Source organism: Dryobates pubescens, chromosome 9, assembly GCF_014839835.1.
Source record: "Dryobates pubescens isolate bDryPub1 chromosome 9, bDryPub1.pri, whole genome shotgun sequence".
Taxonomy (NCBI): domain Eukaryota; kingdom Metazoa; phylum Chordata; class Aves; order Piciformes; family Picidae; genus Dryobates; species Dryobates pubescens.
Window position 1 is genome coordinate 38,025,014 of NC_071620.1, and position 17,897 is coordinate 38,042,910.

Here is a 17,897-nt window from a genome sequence, read left to right on the forward strand (position 1 = left end):
CCCAGTGTTGCAAATTAAATATAATATATACCCCAGGCACTAATAGACCATTTTCTCCAGAGAAACACATTCTGACACAAGGAATATCACTTAGTCCACTGCAGGCTATAAAGCATCTTAATCTTCATGCTACAATATCTACTGATACTAACAACATATTTTCTTTCTAGGCTTCCATTATGAAGGAAAAAGATGTTGCAAAATAAACTGAATAAATTACAGTATTTTATCACATGGAGTCATAGAAGAAATAATCAAAATAATTTTCTCACAAGAAATGATTCCAAAATAGAATCTGTAAAGCAAAGTAAAATAATTTAATGTATTCTCATGTAATTTAATTAGCAAGAATTAAAACTGTCATTTGGTTAAGAAGATTAAAGAGACCCAGACCAAGCAGTTCTCAGTGCTACAGTCCAATCTTAAGAGGCATTAATACACTTTTACAGATCATATCATTGTTCTGCAAGTTAGGAGATGGAAACGCTTTCTGCATTTAGTACTCTGAGATACATCATATCAATGTTCAGTTTATTCACAGGGAATATACAGACTATACATTCTATTTTGGTTATTACAGACATGGGATGTGAATTTCATGTCATAAAAGAAAAAAACCCAAACATACACAACCACTTCACAGAGCTGAAAAGTGTTCAGAGTGTGTAATTTTCAGCCAATCCTTTCTTTTATTAGCTACAACACCCGAGACAGAAGTTGTTAACTGCTTGTGCTGAAAGAATATAAGCTCAGGTCTACTTCTAATCATTGAAATTTTAATCCACAAAACCACACTATGAACTCCAAGCTTTTTACTGTGCCAAGACAGTACATTAAGAATCCTCCACTGTAGCACTGAAACAGGAGGGGGTGGGGAGAGTGCAGATGGAAGAAAAGAAAACAAAACAAAAACACACCACCCAAAAATAAGCAAAGAAAAAAAAAAAGTCACACACTTACATAGTACACAGCTTTCAACAAGCTCCTGCTGTTGTTTTTGAAATGTTAAATTCCATCTCCCACACATACAGGATAATAAACTTCACTTTAAGCAACCTGCGAACCATCTTAGCCTCTGCAGCCAGGTAATACTGGTACAAGAACAAACCAAGGGATGCCAGCCTGTTAACCTCAGCACGATACACTATAACCTTCCTCCAAATGTTCTACAACTTCATTTGTTAAGTTTTTGCCTTCAACTTATTTATTCCAACAGCTGAATTTTATAGCATGATAGCAAATACACAGAGATGCAGAAATCCAATTGTGACATACAACATTAGGTTGTCTCAGACATAATTAAGTCTCATAAATAACATGACTGCTAACAGAGACTGTTGTCCCCTAGAGGTCTGCCTGTCCCACTAAGTAATGCACAGTAGAAGGGAAATCATGCTGCCTCCCATCACTTACAATTTGAGTCAATAATTATAAAATAACTGGTGATAAGTCACCACTGGTAGACCTCAGCAATCATCTCACAAGCAAGTAGATTGCATGCATAGCTTTGCTGCTTGCAAGGCTCTTATCACAAACTCAGTGCTACCACTTATCTGCTAAAAAAATAAAAAATTAGAGAGGATCAGACAGGAAGAAAAAGTGTTTGAGCACAACAAAATGCCATTGTAAGCAATTCAGATCAGAAAACTCACTGTCCACTTAGAAATTACTGGTTTCAAGGTAGCTTTAAAACTGATCAGAGAGCTGCTTAGATAAAGACCGGCTTACATAAAAGCAGAATCATGGCTAGGGAGAACTTCAAGCTTTCCTGTACCATTTATTTTAAAGCAAATAGGTTGAACTAGGCATAGTTATTGTTTAAAGAAGCATGCAGCTTTTTCAAAGGAAAGGAGTCGGTATTATTCTCAACGACTGAAGGTGCCTGAACCACAGGTTTTGTTCTACCCCTAATGCTGCATCTAAAATTCTCTCCTCACCAGAGCACGCATTCAGAAAAGTAGTGGTCTGCTACTTATCTTAATTACAGGTCTTACTACCTCTCTTTCTCCGTGGACACAAAGCTTCATAAATCGAACAAACAGGAAGAGAAACTGCATTCAGATTACATAATGAGGTCTATGTAAATCGCACCTACAGCCTAGGGTCCTGAACTTCAAAGGCATTCCAGCTCCTCCTCCAGTTACCCCTTGGACCAAGGCCCATTGTTTTGTCTTTATTTAAATAAGTTGGCATGGCACTTGGAGTGCTTGCAGATGAGAGAAACCGGTTCATGTGGCTATTATGGGGTATTGAGAATTCTGAATGCAATTCAGAGCCTAGTGATGATGGTCTGAAGATTCCCATTGCCATTGGACAAGACCAGGAACAATTAGTATCTTTCAGAGGGCTAAACTGCTACCTCTCACCCACAACAACCAAGTGTTTAGTTAAACTTTCAAAATCTTCTCCACTTACACAATCTCATTTTCCTTCTACATCGAGAATGAAGATAAAATTGGGAGAGAAAAATCCCCTGAAACTCAGTACAGTACATCAGTATGTAAATAGTTATTCTTAGCTGTCAAACCGAGGAACACATCGCTAGTTGGGCAATGAGTATTTTCAGCATCTCTCCAAACAAGTCAAAGCCAGCTGGAAGAAATTTTACTTCCCCATCGACAGAAAAAGCTTCAAAGAATAGTATGCCATGTTGTGAAATTGAATGACTCTGCACTCCAGGAGATCTTTTTTCCTGATTTAACAGATCTAATTTTTAAATGCAACGCTCTTCAAAGAATTTTCTGCCCGCTACATAATGGGGGAATAAAAGGGGGGGTGCAAACACCCCAAGGAGATTCTGCAACACTGCCATTCTCCCACGTATTTTAAACACAACCAAAGGAGCACAAAGTCTGAGGCATCAGGACTAGCCATTTAGCTTAACAGGGAAGCAAATGGAATCCTGATTGTAACAACTGGCATAAATAATTTGGACTGTCAACTTACGCCAGTAAATGATTTTTGTGACAGTAGCAGGGGGTGAGGAGAGGATGGCTTACAGACAGGGGATTACTGCCAGCGCTTTGTTTTTGAAAAGCAAACATCAAAGTGGGTGTGTCACATCACTGACACCACAGAAAATGAGGTTTTGCTCTTAATTTTGCCTACCTGACATCCTGAATAGAATTTTATCAAGACACAATATTGGTATTCATTTACAAGCCACATAAAACACTCTGCTGTTAGGACAGCTGCTGCCTCATTCCAACAGGCAAGTGATGACTATTCTTTCCATGTAAACATTTTGTTACATAGTACACATACAATAAATTAAAAATACCTCAAATAAAAATACTTCAGTTTAAAATTCACCACTACCTACGATGGCTTCAGTGTTTAACAGAAAAAAAATATTCAATTAGCATTTGCCACTCGTTATTTTTGGGAATTTTTACTGGGCAAATGGCAGCCTGATGGGAAAATTACCAAAAAAAACCCCAAAAGTATTAAAATCTACAAATGCAAGTTGCTTTATAGTGAAAAACATCAAAATTACTCCCTCCAAAAAGGTAATGCTCCAGCTGTTTCCAAAAGCCATCTGAAGGACAGATGATACACAAAGAATGAGGTATTTTCAAGTAGAGCATCAAGCTGAAAATACACAATTTTCTAAGAAATTTGACATAAAATTTGCAGATCTTAAACAACCTCAAGTCTATACTCTGTCATTACCATGCAGCTAGAATTTTAACATAGGTTTGCAATCTCAAGGAAGATTATCATAAGCACGACATCACTGATTATTTTAGAAGTGAGGACATGGTCTTCCTGTGAAGCTTCTTAAATATCTAGTGTTTCAGAAATCCTATCATGTAGTCAAATCTAAGCAAAAGTATAATACATTCAGTTTTCATTGACTTTAAGTTGGTTCCATTTCTAATAAACATCTTTCAGAAGGGTACAAAAAATAAGCTAGAATTAATTGCATGGCCAAGGCAGTGATGCTTATTAAACAGAAGAGACTAATAGACTAATACACTCCACCTCATCACTTGTACTTGACTTTGTTTCCCCACACAAACTGCACTGACTCCAAGCATCAAAGCCTATTCCATTTGAATCTGCACACACACAAAAAAGACTTACCAAAAAAACCTTATAGGTGAACTCAACATCCAGTTCTCTGGGTCAAAGAGTAAAGTTATAACAAGGTTATTTCAGATATACAGCCTCCCAGAGTGCAAATGCTCAAAGGAGCAAAAGTTCTAAAATAGAGCAATAAAACAGTGTTGAGGGAAGCTGAAAACAAATACCTTGCACAGACCTATCTGCTTTAAAATGCCCGTGTGTCCCATTCCACAAGCAGTGAAATAACAAAGTGCTGAAAACTAATTCAAATTATCTTTCCTTCTGCTATCCAGTGCAAATACAAATTCAGTCTTTATGTGGTTTTGGTTTTTAATAAATCAAGATATGAAGACCTTAAGCAGTTAATTCAAAATGCCCACCCTTTAAACCTCTTTCCCACAGAAGGCAACGCAGCACAGTAAGTGTGTACAGTACACATTCCACCCAAATTAAAAAGCTGAGTGTAACAAGTAACACACTTCAGAATTTCTGTCCCTAAGATTCTATTCTGTAGATTTCTGTATGCATACACTTTTCAAGCTGACCTTCTCAGATATGGTATTTCAGAGGTGGGATTTTTTCCAGAGAGATAACAAATCTCTCCTGATATCATTTTATAAAACTATAAAGTTGGTTTTGGTGGTTAAGAAGCACCTACCATTTGCTGACATTGTTCCAAACAGACTTGTCTTTTTCCTTACTGTTTAGCATTATCTTCCCAAGAACCGTGTAGTGCTTTAGATGCATAGCAGTCTGTCAGTGTCCTAACGGAACAGAGAGATGCTTTAATTGCACAAAGGGTGTATCAGCAGTTCCACCATCAAGAGGATGTTTATGCAGAGTTTTGAATAAGAAAAACCTTTAAGGAAATGGCTGGTAAGACATGGACAGAGGCACAGCATGGAAATATGTAAAGGAGGGGGGGAAAAAGAGCCTGCTGCATTCTGTGCTGCAGCAGTGAGAAAATTCAGCTCCTGGATGTACAAATTTAGGTACTACATATTTAGTATATATAGTAACTCTTATGTACATCACACTGCTATCTCCTGTGTTGGTACTTCACACATACTTAAATTATAGATTCTAGCCAGGAGTACAACAGATTTTAGAAGTTGCAAAAGCCAGCGTACTTAACAGCTGTCACATACCAAAGCTCAGCTGTGGTTTCACCAGCATTCCAGCATTATCTGCACAGCTCCTCCCGCTCAGAAGGAGAGGCTGATGCATCCTCAGAGCCCCTGAAAGCTGCCTACCTTAGAAAGACCCCGTTCCAACTGCAAGAAGACAAGCTATGCTCAAGAACAGGTGGAGCAAGCCAAAGGCACTGAAGCCATTTTAAACTTTCCTGCAGAACAGGCCTAAAAATTTCACTACTTTGGTCCTAACCAAATCCCACTTGGATTTAAACAAACTATGTCACTGAAATGTGAGTTTCCCAAAGTGGCAAATTTTAGGTATTACTTCTCTTTGCAGGAGGTACTAAAACAAGTGATTACAAAGCAAAGGAATGTACATCCAAGTCGTATTACAAAGGGGGGAAAAGCAGGGGGAGGGAGGAATCAAGATAATGGCAGCCCTAGGAGGGACTGTTTTTCCTTTCAGTTTCAGGCAAGTTCACAGAGCTATCTCCTGACCTTTTTTCACATCACATCTGCTAAAAAAAATGCAGGCATTCACACTAATGTGAATTAATTTCTTTCATGCCAGATAAGATACTGGTTTTCAGAACTAAGTCAGTGCTCCACAGGCAGCACTTTACAGCACAGCTGTTCTCCCACCCTCAGTTAAGAAGTAGGTTTTCCTCCCTTAAACGGTACTTGGTCACCTTAAATCGAATTTACCAATGTATTAAATAGCTGAACAGAGTTATTCACCAAACAGCACAACAAGTAGCTAGTAACGCAACAGATGTCATAGTCCATCCACGAAGCTCAGCACTGCCAGTCCTACAGTGGATTTATGCAAGAATAAGCATCTAAAACCAAGTTTCCATCCACACAGCTGGAAGTCTTAGCTACTCCACCTACCAAGTGTAGTGGCTTTTTTTGTTGTTGTTTTCTTCATTTGTTTTTAAAAAAGGCAACCTAACAATTGCTTAGATGGGTGCAATTGGTTCTGACACTAGATCTTCTCCCCTTATCTACATAATGGACAGAGCAACACTTGTAATGAACAAAGCTAGATTTGTTTTCTCCTCACAGCCTTCGAAAAGGTCACATGAGCAAAAAGCATCTCTTCCCAAATAAAATCTGACAGCCAGTTGCAAAATTAACACCCCTAATTACATCTGGCATTTCTTAATATTCTGCCTACAGGCAATCATCTACTGAAAAGAGATATATGTGATGACACCAGCAAGTGCAAAAGCCTTTGTCATATCAAAGAACAGAGAATTTAATGGTAGCCAAATGCCAGAACCACAAATAACATCACCTTTCAGTAGGAAAGCAAAAAACACCTCAAACATCCACTGTACAGAAAGACTCTTTAAGGTCACGTTACTCATACTTCCTTGACACACAGATGCTCCAGAACACAGCACTGGATATGATTCCACGATCGATTTTTTAATCTGAAGTCTCAAAACAAGTAACTAGTTTTGCAGTTTAAGAATTACAAGATGGGTGTAGTAGTTTGTTATTCCTTCTACAGAGAAATTAGAAAATCATTTCAAGTCAAGAAGACCTTTCAAGATTACAAAGTCCAACCATTATCTACCAACCAAGTTTAGTACTAAACCATGTCCCTTAGCACTACAGCTTCTAAACCTTCAGAAACTGGGAGCCTATTCTAGTTTCTTCTAATATGCAATCTGAAAGAGTTTCTCCTAATATACAGTCTAAACCTCCCCTGCTGCAACTTGAGGCCATTTCCTCTTGTCCTATCCCTTGTTACTAGGTAGAAGAGACCATCCCCCACCTCGCTACAACCTCCTTCCAGGTAATTCCAGAGAGTGAGAAGGTCACTCCCTAGCCTCCTTTTCTCCTGACTGAACAACCCCAGCTACCTCACCCATTCCTCCCAAGACCTGTTTGTTCTCCAAAGACACAGAGGTCAAAGTCACTGGGACAACTCTCAGCTTTACAAAAATCTTTACAAAGCAATAAGGAATAGTATAACTTGTCTGTGAAAAGCCATCTGGATCACAGCCACTCTTATGGTTTTAGGAACAGTTTAGTAAGTCTGACCTAATCGGTCTCCCAGCGACAATATCATGACTGTAATTGCACAATGGATTCTTATACAGTTCTATAACACAGTAACATAGTATCTCAGCAGAAAGTTATTTAACTATATCCTTTAAGTAGAGATTAATCATTTCAAACTCCAAGGAGAGGGTCTTTTGTTGAAATAGATTTCAACAGGGAAAAGTTTACGTGCATGACCAGTCACTAATGTCCAATTCTGCTCAAATTGATGACACAAGGAGTAGGATCAGACCCTTACAGCTGTAAGGATTCTGTTTTAGCAACAGCATTATCTGTTTAATGATCAGAGTCAAGAGACTGATGAAATCAACTACATTCACACTCAAAGTAAGAAAATGAAACACCAAAATAAAAATGCACTGACCACATTCTGGAACAAACCAAGGCAACACAGAAGCAGCACTTTTGTCTTCCTAGTGCCATGCTTTCAGGGGCTTTTACGTTAGGAATTCTGCATATTACTTTTTTAAATATATATATTATTTCATTTGCAGAATGCTTGTTTTGTCATAGCAGAAAAATCTGCAGTTCTCCCAGCAATTTTCTTGTATTTTCCAGATTCTGCAACTGGAGAGATTACCAACATACAGTAAAACCCCTGGCTGTATGATCGTATTTGGAATGTCTACTGTGAAGTTTCAGTATAATAATCTTCCAGTCTTAAAATTCCCCCCAGAAACAAAAAAGCCCAAAAGTCACCACTGGGCTCTCTTCTCTCTCCACTCCAAGAGGATTAGGTGGAAGAATTCTTTATAGAAGCAATGCAATAAATCCAGACTAGGTTTATGCCTTTTCACATCAGTACGAGACTGGGATCACCAAATCCTACAGAGACAGCTTGCAGGAAATTACAGGGATAGAGATGCTAGTGATTCACTATCTGTTGGGACAAGGCTGGCTGCTTAAACCAACAAAGTCCCAGGCAAATAAGAAATCACTGTTTTAAAGCTTTCTGTAGTGCATGATCCTGGAAGATCATTTAGAAAAACAGTACTTCTGTTAATTAATACACCTTAATTTGGGGACCAAAACCCACTCCTCTTTTCAGTTTAATTTGATGCGTACTCCTTTTAAGTGTTTCTCCTTCCCTCTCTTTAATCTTCAGGAGCCTACATGGGTGTACATATATAAAATGAGGAAGCAGAGGTAACTTGCCAAGACCATTACATAAAATCAGTACGTTTACATGCCAGTTTCTTAGCTGGTTTTGGCTGGTCTGGTACGTTAGATGCTGCAATCCTCCTGCTACAAGCACCTGATCACAGGTGTTTTAAATGTTGATCACAGATCCATTCAAAGAGATAAGGATTTTAAAAAACACTGCACTTTTGAAGTACAGAAGCATACTGCTTAGCATATGAACTTGCATAAGAAATCTGCATTAATTTAATCCTATGCACGCATATAGAAACACATTTATTTAGTCGTTTTGTACAAGGAAGTCCAAAATGCATGAGCTACCACAGCAATCCAGTTGAGACTCTGAAATAAAACAGGGTTGGAACGTCCACAATCAACATTATTTAATGCATTAAAACTATATGCAAATGGGCTTAACTGTGAGTAAAGCTCAGCTATGTTTTCTGACTCCATTTTCTTTGCAATGCATGCTGTTAGGAAAGGAGGAACACAGTTATCCCGTTTTAAAACACGTTTGTGCATCCCCAATTAATGGTGGGATCGGAAATAAAAGAAGCAACATCTCTTCCAGCATCACCTGCTGACGTCCACCCTCTACAGCGCCGCATGGAAATATGCAGAACTCCATCATCTGCAAAAATACTTTAGCTCCTTTCTAACCCAACATATCAAACCTGTTTATGTCAATCCCTTCAACAAACACTACTTCTGCACTTGTTATGCTGGGGTCATTACAACAGACCAAGAAACCCAAAGAACAGCTGAACTGACCACTTGCCACTACTCCTACATTCTCTTCTGAATAAAGAAGGGCACTTATCTAGCGTACTGCTCTCCTTCCCACCCTGCCAACACCACCTCTATTTGACATTCAGCAGAATTCACTCAAGAGAACCATCTCTGTATTTTCCAGAGCTAAAGCACTGAATTCTAGTGGTTCAGCAAAGGACCACTCTGCTCAGCCAACCCAGCAAGGGGAGAGATGGCATTTACTACTTTGTTGGCATGACCTTATCTTTGGGTACCATATCTATCTATTTCACAGGAAAAGTTACCAGGTATCTGAATGCTTAGCTGGACACTGAACAATTTCTCCTTCTTGGAAAAATGGATGAGACAGTTAAAACCCAAAGAGCTCCACGATTACAGTTAAGTATTTTATACAAACCATTCCAACTGACACAGAAGGTATTTTTAAACCTCTCCAGAACTGCACAAGGTTGCATAATTACAACGTGGGAGCTAACTTTTCCATCCAATACTCCCCAAATTCTGTACTGTAAGTTTTAACAGCAAAGCTACATTTAAAAGCCTCTGCCTTTTCATTACCAAGGTTTTGACTACCTTTCCTTCAAAGGCTAAGTCCCGGACTTGCTCCTCGCTCGGTCTCTCAGCCAAGTCCCGCTACTCTAACGAATAGGAAATTTGATCTCAAGTGCGAACAACACAGAAAGCTAAGTACAGGATTTTGTTTGCAGGAATGCACCGTTCTCAGTTGAGGAATCTGCGTGCCTTGCACAGTTGCAACCTATTTCAGGAGCAAAATTGCGCGGAGCTTTCCTCCTCTGAACAAGCCCCCCTGGCCCTCGGCTCCGTTATCAGGCGGTCTCGGAGCACGTCGGAACACACGGCTCAACTAAAACGTGAGCTGCCGGCGTGCTGCAAACACTTCGAACAGCCTGCAACCTTTCATCCCCAGCAGCAGCACTGATACATTTTTCGTCGTTAGCGAAAATAGTACATTAAGGATGAATTAACGAACGCCTAGTGCCGCTACTGGAAATGGAAAACGACAGGAGAGCGACCTCCATTACCCACGCGTTGAAGGGGGCGGAGGGGTGCTGCTCTGGCACAGCGTCAGCTTTGGGGCAGAACGCCACTAACACCCCGGCTTCCCCCGGCAGCTGGCCTGGGGCAACTCTGCTCATCACCGCAGGGGATCTCCCCCGCACGTACCCTTCCCGGCGCGGCAACACCCGCGGGCCACCGTCCCTGTGAGAGGAGACAGGCTCGGGGCTAGTCTCGGCCCCCACAGAGGGGCAGCACCCAGCCACCCACCGGTCGCCCCCTCCGAACGGCCACCGCCCCGCCCCTGCCCCGCTCACCGGCGTAGAAGCGGATGAGGCAGCCAGTCTCCGAGTCCATGCCCTCTTCCTGCACCCTCCACAGGTCTCGGAAGCCCAATTGGGAGAGGTAGTCGTTCTGGATCTGCAGCGGCTTCTCGTGGGCCTCCAGCCGCCGGCTGGTCTCCCCGTGGAGCTGCACGTACAAGGCGGGCGGCCCCGCCGGCGCGGCCCCCGCCGGTAGCTCCCGCCCGCCGGCCGCGCCCGCCGGCGCCCCCTCTGCCCGCCCTGGGGGCAGCTCCGCGGGGCAAGAGGGGCCCCGGCCCGGCCCCGCACCTGCTTCTACCCCGTCAGGGAGCACCGGTTCCACCTCCAGTTCCTCCGAGGAGGACGATCCGCCACCACTGCTGTAGGGGTCCAGCCGGTCAGAAACGCTCTCAGCGCTGGGGCTGAAGCTCTCGGTGTCGGAGCCGGCCGGCCCCAGCTCCCCCAAAAGGGAGGGGCAGGAGAGCGGCGGTCCCACCAGGTACAACTCGGCCGGCGGTGCCCCGGGGCTGAAGTCAGAGGGTGCCGGGCTCGGCCGGCCGCCGGCTAAGTCACCTTCCTCGGTGCTGCCACTCAGCAGCAAACGGCCGGGCCGGGCCGCCTCCCCGAAATCTCCTCCGGCCAGACCGCGCCGCGTCCCTCGCCGGCTCCATGGCCTCTCCTCCGCCTGCGGCCGCTGTCCCTCCGCCACGGGCTCGGGCGGCGCCTCGGCGGAGGCCGCCGGCGGCTCATGTGGTGGCTGCGGCGCCGCGCCCGCCTTGCCCAGCACCCGCACTACGCTGCTGCCGCCCCGGTGGCCGAGCTGCTGCAGCCGAGCCGCCACTTCGGCCGCCGTGGTCTCTAGGGTGCAGAGCACCGGGCGCATGTAGCAGTTCATGTGGCGCTCGTAGACGTGAACGCAGCCCCGCTGCAGGTCCCGGCGCACCCAGTCCCGCTCCGGGGGCTGCAAGGGCTGCAGCTGCCGGGGTGGCTTCAGTAGCAGCGCTTTCCTGTCCAAGCTGCGGGTGCCCAGTGAGGCGGCGTGGGCAGCAGCGGGCGAGGAGGCGGCGACGGAAAGGTTCCTCTTCAGCCTCCCCCGCCGAAGGAGCAAGGAGTTGGCGTTGCCGGCCCCGCCGGGGGCAGCCGGAGTCCCGCTGGCCGCCAGCGCCGCGGAGGGAGCGAAGCCGCCGGCTACCCCCCGCCTTCGCCGCTGGCAGCCGACTCCTTTGCCGTCCAGCTGCCCGCCGCCGCCCGACGGTTCCACGCCGCTTTCCGTGCCAGGCGCTGCCTGATTCTTCCTGCACGGGGAGCTGCTCTCCGGATCCCCGTGCCCGCTGTCCGCCGATGGGGCTTCATTTGCTGGCTGTTGCGCGGGCTCCATTGCCCGCGGGGCCGGGGATGCCGCCGCCCTGCTGGGAGCGCCGCTCGGAGACCCGGCGCGGGTCGTTGGGGGGCGAGTGGAGCGCGGCGCCGCGTTCCGGGCGGGATTACGTAGCAGCGGGGAGCATTCCGCCGGTGCCCTCGCGCCGCGCACCCGGCTCAGCCCCGCTCCCCAGCTGTCGCAAACGCCATTAGGGAAGCAGAGAGCGAGTGAACCAGCCGCCGCGCCTCATGAATATTAAGCAACTCCCACCCCGCCGCCAACAAGGGCGGCCGAGTGAACGAGGCTCGCGGGGGTGACGCCACCGCTCGCGCGGCAGGGCGGGACCTCGCCCATAAACACAACGTGACCGCGCCTGAGGCTGAGAAGGGGTGGGGGTGGGTGGAGGAGCAGTGGCAGCAGCAGTAGGGCGAGGGTTGCTGGGAAGTGTAGTTTTAAGGTGGCCGCCTGCTGAATACAAGTCCCGGCAGCGCCTATTCGCCGCTTTTCGGTTCCCCCCTGTGCTTGCTACCGTTGGTGTTGGCCGCAGAGGGGATAGGCGGGTCCCATTCCAGGCGTGAGCGCCCGGTGCGGCCGCCTTCTAGCCGTTTTCCCGGAAGGAGGGCAGGTGGCGGGGGAATCGCTGCTTCATGTGCCTGAGGGCCGCCCTTCCACCCCCACGGTGGGGTCACGCCGTAACGGTCAGCACCGCCTTGGTGCGGCCTGCGCCCCGCGGTGCGTTACAGCCCTAGCCGTGGTCCGGCGTCCCTTCACCTCCCCCACCCGCCGTTTCCAAAGGCCTCTGACCGGCCCAAGCGTGAGGGCAAGAGCTCAGAATATGCTGTAGTTTACACTGCTTCCCCTCGCTTGCAGAATCGCAGGACGGTAGGGGCTGGAAGGGACCTTAGGAGATAGTTTAGTCCAACCCCTCTGCAAAAATAAGTACACCTAGGATCAGGTTGCATGGAAACGTGTCCAGTTGTTTGTGAAGCCACCAGAGGAGGAGTACTCAGTATTGCTTGTCACTGTACTTCAGGGACTAAAATTACTGAAAGTCCTTACTTCTTGAAAATTCCTTAGAAGCAGCTACTAAATAGCAACATTGTGTGTGTGTGTCTCCCCCCCAAAACAAAAGTGATTTTAAACGAATTTCTGAAAAGGAAAATGAAAATCCAATAAATTCAATTAGCAATATGAAAGTGAGTTTTCATACTGTAAGGACACCATACTATGGCATTTATTCAGAGAAATCTCATGCTCTTGGGGATGTTTTAGCTGAGTAATGCCAGTTGGATGGGGCTGTAACTGCTTGAAATCTTTTTAATGCATTTTGTAAAATCACAGTGAAACATCTTGCCAGATACTCAACAAAAAATGCTGTAGACTGCAATAAAGTGGGAGTTTGGGGCACTTAATCAGTTACATCACTGTTAGGGAAAATAAATCATCACTGAGATTAAACTCTTAGTGAAACATTTTTAGTTAGTGGAGTTTTCTAGTGCATATGTATAATGTATGAACCATAAATGGACCAGAACCATAATAAAACCCAAGTTTACCTCTCCTTATAAAACATTCCCCCACACTTGCACATACCCTGTACATGCAGGTGAAATGCATCGTGGAAAACAGAGGAATTCCCTAAGAAACGTGCAGTGGAAATACGTGACTACCTTTCAAAGGCTTTTGTAACAACAAAGCTGATGTTTTACTTTTCCATGGAAGCCATCCACTCCCTGAACAGCACAATCTGTAAATTAATTATGGCCTGACCATGCAGTTCACTGGCCCATATCTGGAGCTGCAATCACCAGCAAGTGTCTTTAGAATTCCTGATGCATGAGACAGCCACGACCACATCCAGAGCAGAGACTGACAGAAGATGAGGCAGCACTTATCTGTTAAAGATTTAAACTGGTGCTCTGAACTTTTGACAGCAGCAGCACACAGCAGAAATGCAACACCAAGTATAATGAGCTCTGTTTCTGGCTGCTTCGTATGTTCTGGTTTATTTCTACTGCTTGCACCACCTTCGTGCCACCTACTTTGTGAAGGTTACTCCAGGTCTCCTGATTTAAATGTGGGAGAGAAATATTTTATGTGCAAACATAGACATGCTTAGAAAATGACACAGTGAGCTCTAGGGACATTATTCTTAACAGTAGTACTTGAATAAAAGAGAGTTTCTAGAACACAGTTTCTAGCCCTTCTCTTACTTGGAGAAAGCAGGGAGCGAGAAGCTCTTCTAAAAATTGTTCAAATACCTGGAATGTTCATGCACACAGAAAAAATCCAGAACAGAGATTCTCCAGCATTACTTAGGAACACAGAACCAAAGAGAGGTCTCCTGGGATGCCATCCAGTTTCCTCCCTTGTGACTGGGGATGCCACATCTTACATGTTAGTGAGGTCTCCCTAACATGGCAGATAAACATGTTGAACATTATTTTTAAATAAGATGGTCTGATTTGTCCTCTGCTCTAACCAGAAGACTGTTCAAGAGCCACCCTGCCCTTGCTGCTGGAAACTTCCTACCAGTTTTGAGCCTGAATTCTTGTAGTTTATACCCATTTGCCCACATGGCAGCATTACATTGCCCTTTGACTCAAATAGCTTTGTTTTTTAACTGCAGAGTGTTTATCCCCAAGGTACTTGTAGGCAGCAATAGTATCCCCTGGCACACTTCATATTTTCTCTTTGAGAGACTAAACACTCTCCTTCTGTCTCCTGTGGTGAGATAGTCCACATAGAGTAGGAACACATAGTTAAGATAATTTAAATAGCCTTGGGTTAGGTCCTCTGTGGGGTGGACTGGTATAGCTTCAACTTTGGATTTTAGCCAAAGCTTTCCAAGTCCAAAGAGCAGTCACCATCTGCAATACAACTTGGAGAACTGGTCAGAGACTGAGCTGACCTGGCTCTCCCTCTTGCCAGGCTAACTCACCATTGCCAGCAGCCTTACTAATTAAGGGCTTTATGCAATTAAAGAAAATAAAAAGAAGAAAAAAAAGAGAAAAAAAGAAAAAAAAATGGTGGTACTAAGTCCCGAAGATGGAAAAGATGTTGGAATTATCACTGCCTTGTCAAAGTTGTTGAGAAGCAGAAGACTGCAGTGGTACACCCAGCATCTTGCAAGCCCTGAGTTTCACCATAAGAATTAAGGGACTCTTCATAATTTCCTGAACATGAAGGCAGCAGTTTCTGTAGTGACCCAGCATCTTCAAATACTACTGGTACCATGTCTGGTTATTTTTGCTTTATGCAGGGAAGTGTCCATGAAATCTTGAGGCTATGCATATTTAAGTTGAACTCTCAGGCATATGAGAAAGCTATGCTATTTTCTGTTTTCCAGTAACTGATAGGTCATCTTAAACTCTCCTGGAACTGTGAAATTTCATAGGGACTAACTGCTGTTGTAAGACATGGAAACTTAAGAAGCTGATCTTATGAAACTGATGTTTATCAGGAAGAAACTGAAGGATGAAATACACATTTCCCCTTTCTCAAGTTTGATTGATGACAGCTGTTTGGAAGACAGGTAAAACGTAACAGAATGGTTTGCAATATGCAGTTTTCTAACTAGAATCTGGCAATCTTGAAGAACTTTGAGTTTTCTGATTGTAAGAGTTGTCAACAACAATTAAAAAAGGGGAATAAAAAGTAATTAATTGCAGATTACTATAAATGAATCCATAACAAAACTCTTTAACCTGATCCAGTGGAAGGTGTCCCTGCCTATGGCAGGGGGGTTGGAACTAGATGATCCTTGTGGTCCCTTCCAATCCTGACATTTCAGTGATTCTGTGAATTAACAAATTGTATTTTCCCACAGACAATGACAAGAAAATGCCAGAGTATCTCAAAACTGTAAGATTACTTTTGTGGACAATATTACACCCAGAATTACCGGAGCCAGAGGGTCCCTGAGCAACAGAGCAGACCAAAGCTTAGCTGGAATCCTTGCAGAGGCTGGAGCTGTTGTGATCTTAGCAAATTTTGGAATTTCTTCTCCAGCTCAATTTTTTTGTTCTCATCACATACAAAGAAGTTACTGCTAAGCATCTGACACTGAGTTAACTGTATGGCTGAAAGCCCTACACAGAAGAAACCAATTTGAGAAAAAGAAACACCAGCTTTGTTACCTGGATTACAGGTCTGTTATATAGTCTACTGTTATATTAAACACTGCATTAAAATTAAAAGCAGTATTTTACAGATTTTTGGGTTTCATGTGTGGATGCTAATTGCAAAGGCAGACCTTGTAATTACCAGTAGATTCAGCAACCCCTGTATGCTGCTAATCCTCTTACTGTGCCTTCCTCTCTTCCACTTTAAGCTGCGTGGTTTGTTTGTGTTGTTGGTTTGTTGTTTTTTCTTTTTAAAGAAATCATTTAATTGCCTGTTAGATATTAATGCACAAAACTACTCTCTTCCAGTACTTTATAAATCCTTCCTTGTAATTATTTTTTTTTTAATCTTTCATTCTCATATGGCATCTTAAGCCCTTTTTGGTTTAGAGCCCTACAACTGCTCGAGGTACAGTATTCATCCCTACTGATAGAAATGGATTAGTGTGGATTCATTAAGCTGCAGCCAGTTCAGTGACTTAAATTCAATGGGTTTACATACTGTATAGCCCTAAATAGCGTGACTGATGTATTTGAAGTGACCCAAGAGACTCAGACATTTTTGGTATCAGCTTTTCATGAGGTTAGTCATCTCCCATTAATTCCCTTGTAAATATCTTAGAGGATACTATCTGCTGTTAAAAGGCTATACATAAAGAACTTCCATGCATGACTGAGGATGTATTTCTGCCACACAGCAAGTCTGGCAACAAAGTTGGCTTAGAAAATTTAGGCCCCTACTCACTTGTATTTGACATTTCTGCATGGCGTGTTGCCCACTCTATTGTGCTAGTATGACTGGAGCTGCACTGTCAGCCAGGTAATGGAAATGCTCTGCATTAAAATGAATTAGGCCTTAAGAATCTGAAGTATTACTTCAATACAGTAAGAATCTATCACATAAATATATGTTATTTATTTGTGAACAGCATGAGCACTGAATTGAGAATACCATAGTGGAAGCTAAACTCTCAAAATATGTATTACTGATGATTCCTTCTAGTAGAGAGTGCTATCAACAGCTGCATCTACAGTAATTTACTGGAAATATAAACAAAGATGCACATTATGGCTTTTGAAGAAGCCTTTTTAACTTTATTTCCCTAACACCAAGTGTGTATCTTGTTAAGAGTGAACACAGACATTCTCCAAGGAGATTAATAAAATAAAGCCTTATACAATTAAAATATTGGCAGGATCAACCTAGAAGTCAATCTTAAAATGGCTCACTGTCACATCTGCAGCTCCACAAGAAACCCTCTCAGAAAGACTTTCAGGAAATGTGCAGGGAAGTATCAGGGCTGTCTTTGATGAAAAGGACCAGAAGGAGTTAAGGCTAGGAGAGTAGGGACTCCTTTTCATTAGCTACTACAGCGACAAAATGCCCATTGACTTCTAGGCAGGCAGCTGTGTGCTTGTGTGCAGAATCTTCCTCCTATGCCATGTCAGTGGCTTGTGAGCTTGCCTACTAAAGATGCCTTGGCTTACAATTTTCCTTCTTCCCTTGCTAATTTGGACATCTCAGCTATGACTTCGTAGTCATAGGGCTGTGCCATGCTGTTGCATGAGATTAAGTTAGTGATATGCTGGAGTGATGAGAAAGAGCCTGGTATTCAAAGGTGAGTCTAAGCAAAACTTTCAGGAAAATAAGTCTACCATTTTGCCAATAGATCATATAGCTCCTGTTGGACTAACCCAGGTTACTGTACAGCCCTGCTCTGTGCTGTCAGTCTGTGCAGAAGCTGGCCCAGGACTAAGGCGAAGGGAAGCCATAGGAAAGGCGAAGCAGCTAATATTTTGTCATCCAGGTTTCACTAGGGTGAAAACCTGTATTGTTAGCTTTGCAGATGTGTGACCAGGGCACAGCAAACTACAGTCTTTATTTGGTATCCAAACTGTTTCAGAG

General features: G+C 43.9%; 1 protein-coding gene across 1 annotated transcript in view; it reads right to left on the reverse strand.

Moving 5' to 3' along the window:
- PHLPP1 (PH domain and leucine rich repeat protein phosphatase 1) overlaps positions 1-12,187 on the reverse strand; it is a 144,540-nt gene extending 132,353 nt beyond the window's left edge. Inside the window, exon 1 of the mRNA XM_054164072.1 lies at positions 10,523-12,187. Coding sequence (XP_054020047.1) covers positions 10,523-11,885 — 1,363 coding nt within the window. The 5' untranslated portion in view covers positions 11,886-12,187. The remainder of the gene's footprint in view (positions 1-10,522) is intronic.
- Between the last annotated feature and the right edge of the window lie 5,710 nt (positions 12,188-17,897).